The 6,000-nt window shown below is 37.2% G+C and overlaps 1 protein-coding gene and 1 pseudogene across 1 annotated transcript; one reads left to right on the forward strand and one right to left on the reverse strand.

The window, feature by feature from the left end:
* LOC149052354 (uncharacterized) overlaps window positions 1–6,000 on the forward strand; it is a 219,968-nt pseudogene that overhangs the window by 125,854 nt on the left and 88,114 nt on the right.
* LOC149052362 (uncharacterized) lies at window positions 852–2,898 on the reverse strand. The gene is made up of 4 exons (XM_089200571.1): window positions 2,886–2,898; window positions 2,128–2,196; window positions 1,581–1,649; window positions 852–1,150 (listed from the first exon to the last, which is right to left on the reverse strand). The coding sequence occupies exons 1-4, from the start codon at window positions 2,896–2,898 to the stop codon at window positions 852–854; spliced, it is 450 nt and encodes a 149-aa protein (XP_089056697.1).

The following is a 6,000-nucleotide window of genomic DNA, read 5'->3' on the forward strand; positions in this document are numbered from 1 at the left end:
TCTGTTGGCGTGGAGAGCATCGATCGAACAATTGAGAACATCCTTTAGTCTTTTACTCGACCACATTGACTCAAACTTCGAAAGCTGTGGCATACTGAGAAACCAACGTTATAGAAGTTCATCATAAAGTTTACAAGAGCAAAAGGACACTCACAAACTTTCCGAAGTGTGATCCACAAGTGTGAAATTCCTCCTTTCCTCAAGGCACGGGTAAAAGCACATGGTGGTCAAAGATCAGAGTCATCGTCATATTTTCGTCCCCGAATTCAATTGCTCCCGACTCTTCCTTGCGGTTTTCTACTTGAATCCAATTGGTCAACCGACAGTTTCCGAAATTATAACGATAAAATATCGACATGGTTACACATTCCACTGGTTGAAAATCAGTGTACATTTCATGTTATCCGTCACGTAAGGTAAACTATGCGTAAAACATCATATTTCGTGCTCAAATGTGGCGTATACAAAGTGCTTTTCGAATTCCGTACGCTCTTCCATCGTGTCTGCGTGCTAATGCACTAGACACAAAAACTTGCTCACCTTTGGAAACGATAAAACCAGCAGCAGAGGAAGTGCTGCGTTGAGATTAGGAAGGAATACCAAGAACAATGGATGCGCGGGAAGTACGGTGGTCAACACTCACTTTGGCTCTGGTTGCAGATGACTGATAAACACTTTAAGATCTTGTGTGTGATGAGGTTGTGTCAAAGTGAAGGAAGAATGTATATTGTGTAAATTTCATCTTTTCGACTGAGGTGTTTTGTAAGTTCTATTAGTAGTTAGTTTGTTGTGAGTTGGTATTGTTATGGTTGTGAATAGCAGTTGTTTTTAACTTAAACCGGGAGTACTAATTAACAGGAGGTCGACGAATTAACAAGGGAAGGAGTGGGCGTAGGAGAAGTTGATGTGTGAGTGGTGGCTGAAGGGTTCGTGCAACTATCCATGGAGGGTACAGGCAAAGAACTACCAAAGCTCCAGTCATGACGGGCGAGCCCGAGCTTTCGGCGCTGGCGGCTTCCGTAAAGAGACGGTTGACGCGGAATAACACCAGTCTCTTTCTTTAAATCCAAGGGAAGGTTATTAAATGAAATTCCCAATTGCTGTATCTTAGCGTAAGGCATTTTATTTCCTCTGTTTCCGACAAGTTCACCTACAAAAGACAAAGACAGAAATTGACTGGAAAAAAAAACGAAGCTAAAAGTCACTCCTTGTTGCGTTGAATATGACACTTATACAGAAATCATAGCCATAGATAAAGGGAATTACCACATCAATACATTAAAAGCAGAAATAAAATTTATATTCGGAAAGAAGACTGACTTTTTTTCGTATTGCAACAAATCACAGAAAAGGCAGAAGCTGAGTGTAAAACAGCTATTGACCCCTTAAATGCTTCAAATAGTAGTTTATGGAGATGTAGTTTTTAATCATGAGTCAACTGAAACTGAATGCGGCCATTTCAGTGGAAAGAGAAAACAAAGATATTTTTCAATAATTTGGAGGAACATCAGCTAGATCTTTGAAGACCTTAATCCGCACGTGCATGGATAAAGGCAAATATATGCTATAAAAACGCATACTGTATTTGAAGTTGAACACTTCTTGTAGATGTTTTACTGACACGTCTTGCTTTTCCACCAGGGAATTACCTATAAATTAAGGACCTATTTTCACTGGAAATATAATGCTTTCTTTTCTAAGTTCCTAAGAAACGAGATGCTTGGTGTAATAAGTTGTTGATCTAAGCATCAATGTAGTGAATTTCATTGGGATTCATTTATTGTTTTAATATATTGAGATAATATATTGATATTTAAGACCATAGATGTACACTTAGAGTAACAGAAATTGAGTACCGGGACTACTGCTCTCGATAACTTTTCTTTGAGGGTCTGTTTATGTTTTGAGTGCAGGAATGAAATGCAAATTGGAATTAACAGGTAATTGGTTTTACTAATTTTTTTCTTTTTTTCATCAACTCATGTATGGAAAAATCCAATTCACAAATTCTCAAGCGCAAAAATTTGCAGAAAGATTTCAACATTACAAGTAAAATTAGAATGAGCTTCTGAAAGTATACATCAAGAGTAAAGTGCTAATTAATGCATATCTACAGTCAGTACTCACAGTGTAATCTACTTGCAAATGTTTCCATGATGTTTGTTTTTAAAAGGCTGTTACCAATCCCAGCTGAACCTTGGTAACAAACACCATCATAAGCATACCAAAATACCGCTGGGAAACACCTCAATATATCACGCTTCGTTGACCAATCAGAATGCGATATTTTATTAAATTATGCCATTCTGAGACTGATCAGAAGAGACTTTTAAAGTCTTTTGAGCCGACTCGCTTTGTGTGCTGAAGAATTTTGCCTGCTACAGTTCGCGAGACACTGACAAATTTGTACACAGTTTATGTCACTTCATTCATGACCAATAGTGTAACCAAATTCGATAGGTATCCAATTTGATGATGACGAATGCTGTTTTATCAGCCTGAGAATAAACCTACATTTTCTCGCTCATGAAAGTATTTTTAACGCATCGGTGGAAGTTAAATAGGAACTGGTGCTAAAACTGGATGATAAACAGTTATAAACAAAATATGAGTGTGTTTTTTTTTAATTGCATCGGTGGAAGTTAAATAGGAACTGGTGCTAAAACTGGATGATAAACAGTTATAAACAAAATATGAGTGTGTTTTTTTTTTAATTTCTGCTCCCGCTTTCCGCCCTCAAACAGATCCCTCTCCTGCCCTCTGCTCTCCCGGGCTCTCTCCCCCCGTCCTCCCCGTCCCCCCTGTCCTCCCTGTTCCACTTGTCTCCCTCCACTAAGGCCAAAAACCTAAGTAAAAACTGACAACCTCACAGATAAAGGTCTTACCTAAGTGGCGCATGTTCCGAAATTAAATTACATGAAGGTTGGGGGACTCCACCTAGGTGAGGTAACCTGCCTATCCATATAATCTCTTACTTTATCTTGATCATGTTTACATGATAGGCAGGGTGACCTGCTTAGGAGAATGTCTCCCAACAGGGATGGCAATTTGCCATGTAAAAATCCCAAAGTGCGTCAATGTATCTTGCTGGGGTTGCTAGAGTTCCTGAGGTTGTAAGATTGTACATTAACACAGGCTATTTCTCAACCACAGGTAGGCAGGTTACTTCAACTACCAAGGGTCCCCCACCTTTATGTAACCAGGCCCTAAACCATCTTAAACCATCTTCTTAAACCATAATTCCTAGGAATTCTCAAAAATTCCCAATTATGCAAATGACCCTTGCAAACTGAATTCCCAGTTTTCTGGGAATTTCTGGGAATTCCTAGGAATTTCTGGGAATTCCTAGGAATTACTAGGAATTCCTAGGAATTCTTAAAAATTCCCAACTATGAAAATTAACTCTGATTTAAAAAGCTTGGAATAACTGGGAATTTCTGGGAAAAGAAGACTCCAGTTTTGTGAGGACTTGGAATCCCTAGGAATTCCTAGGAATTCTCAGCTTTACAAAGTACCTATAATTTAAGAAGTGTGGAACTCTTGAGAATTTCTGGGAATTGAATTTGAGTCAATTTTAATACCCTGAGGTCCACATAAATTCTAAGAAATTCTCAATACCTTGAATGTGAAGGTTTTAAGAAAAAGAGTAATTTCAGAGGCTTAAAACTTTGGCTCAATAAAAGGTATGCTATACAAAACTTACCAAGAGATATACATACATGTACATGTTTATAACTTAAAGATCATGAAATTTATTATTCAAACTAAGTTTTAGTAAATCTTTACATTAATATGGATTTTCTCATGAACCAGCTGTCAGTTATGTTAAATGGAAATTGCCAACTTCCACAATAATTAACAATAATTACATTGGTATCTTACTTCCCTAACCTACATCACTGGTTGCCTTTATTAGAAAACCTTGGAACAGTCAAGCTCGGTTGCCTCAAACGCTGTCAGAGACTTTTTGTTGACAATACGTTTAGTAGAAATTTCATGCTTTAGACAAATAAATTCAACACCTAATTAATCTTTCTATTTTCATGATTGTTGTTGCTGCTTTTTTTTCAGTTTTTTGCTCTATTTTCATGACTAATTGCTGTAATTTGTTTTTCTGTTTTTATTCTTACAAAACATTTTTGTAAGAGTTCCAATACTTGTGGATCATCCACACACTTCGCAAAAATTTGGCATGCAGACAAGACAGAGGTAGTCAATGTTCCCTTTGAAAAAAAACACCTTTTATATGACGTCTTCAATTTACTTTATTTGAATCTCTGATCTGAAAATATTTGTCAACAAGACTTGTTAGTAGTGAGAAGTACCAACCAAGTTTCCTTTCATAACTTAATTTCTTAAATGTCCCAATCACTGGATCTCCCAAAAAATATTAAATCTTTTTATTTTTGGTGCAAATTACAAGTCCTTCTTTATATAAAAATGAAAAGTGCTAGTCACACTTCAATAATAACAGCTCTTAGGTTTACTTGTTCTTCTTCTCTGTCTGTCAACTATCAATAAAATTGTTTTATACTTCGGGCAGTGCATAACTATTTGTGGACCAGAGTTCCAACGCACCTCTGTAATCGCATATAGCTACTTCTGTCTCTTGTACAAATGTTTCTCCTTTGTAAGACGCACTCTACTCTGTTGTCACCACTGCTTTAAGTTCAGTGGAAACGACTGACTGAGGAATCGAGATGGCGGTGTTGGAACGAGTTGCTGAACGCTTGCTACGGTCAAGCTTTGTAGATTTAGGTACTGGTACACTGGGATCATCTATGTATCTCTTATACTTCCGAATGTGGTATCCTTCTTTTATACATATGAGGGTAAAAGACGATTTGTAGTGGCATTCAAAACTGTGATTGGCTTGTGTTATTTCTCACCTTTGCCATTAACATAACTCAAGTGAGTTTCGAGTCTTTGTTTCCTCGACAACTTTCGGCCACAAATCGTGCATTTGTAATACGATCGATTCTTGACGATTATTTCTACATAGAGTGAGCTCACATCTTTATTTATATCACCAAGCTATCCATCTTCTAGAAGCAGAGAACCGGTCGGAGAAGTCAGAATAAAGTTAGGCGCTTCTCTTAACAATGCAATCGGCAAGCAGCGGATTCACTTTGCTAGCCAATGACAAGTCCTAAAAGATCCACATGATCATGCCCGTGATCGGAAACAAAGAAGACTCCATTTGGCACTCATCTTTGAATGTACTTTTCATCGGTTGATCGCTTTTCTCAACTGTTTTGCTTAATATAACATTTCTAAAGATAGTTTTTATAGTGGTTCAATGGGAAAACGATAGTAGCGTGAGTGTTGTAAAAGAAAAGAAAGTCGTTGGCGCCGTGGAGTTAAAAGAAGGGACAACAGTTGACATATTGACTGATACAAACAAGGGTCGAGTGGCCGTCTGTAAAGCTACGATTTTGAAAGTTTGTGGTGAGTAAAAATTGCAATATTCGTTACGTGATCAAAATCTTATAAAAGAATAGATGTCGACGCTCGGCGCAACTGAAACTAGAATAATTCTGAGAATCGAATCGGTCACTTGCATGCCGCAGTTTCTTAAGCTTATGCTTTACAATGAAATAAACCTATCAGTAAGGTTTCAAGATTCCTCTAGTCACGTTTGGGAACATTCAAGATTCATAATAGGAACTGTTATTAAACAAACCTTAGTACATAAAGAAGCCCTCCTTGGTAAAAACAAAATAATGTATTCAGCCCTTTTTTAGTAAAATCCATGAGAGAGATGTACTAACTCCAATATAAAAGTCACTTAATATAACAGAGATTTCTCAATTTGAGAATCCAATGAATGCCCTTTTCCTCATAGCCATCTTAAAAGCCTGGTATGAGCTTAAAATATACATGTTTTAATATATTATTTTTTTTCAAATTCAGATGTCAAGGAATCCAGATACAAAATGGTCAAAGTTCTTGTAGACAACCTCATTCAAGGCCAACTCATTGTGAGCCCAGGAAAAAAAT

Source organism: Pocillopora damicornis, chromosome 1 (assembly GCF_964200805.1).
Source record: "Pocillopora damicornis chromosome 1, jaPocDami1.2, whole genome shotgun sequence".
In the NCBI taxonomy this organism is placed as follows: Eukaryota; Metazoa; Cnidaria; class Anthozoa; order Scleractinia; family Pocilloporidae; genus Pocillopora; species Pocillopora damicornis.

What these genes read in the sequence shown, in the direction of transcription:
- LOC149052362 (XM_089200571.1), bottom strand. An exon ending in ATTTGCAAGTAGATTACACT is followed by an intron (nt 1,650 to 2,127) that starts GTGAGTACTGAC and finishes CTTAATTTATAG; the next exon opens with GTAATTCCCTGGTGGAAAAG. An exon ending in AGTGTTCAACTTCAAATACA is followed by an intron (nt 1,151 to 1,580) that starts GTATGCGTTTTT and finishes TGTCTTTTGTAG; the next exon opens with GTGAACTTGTCGGAAACAGA.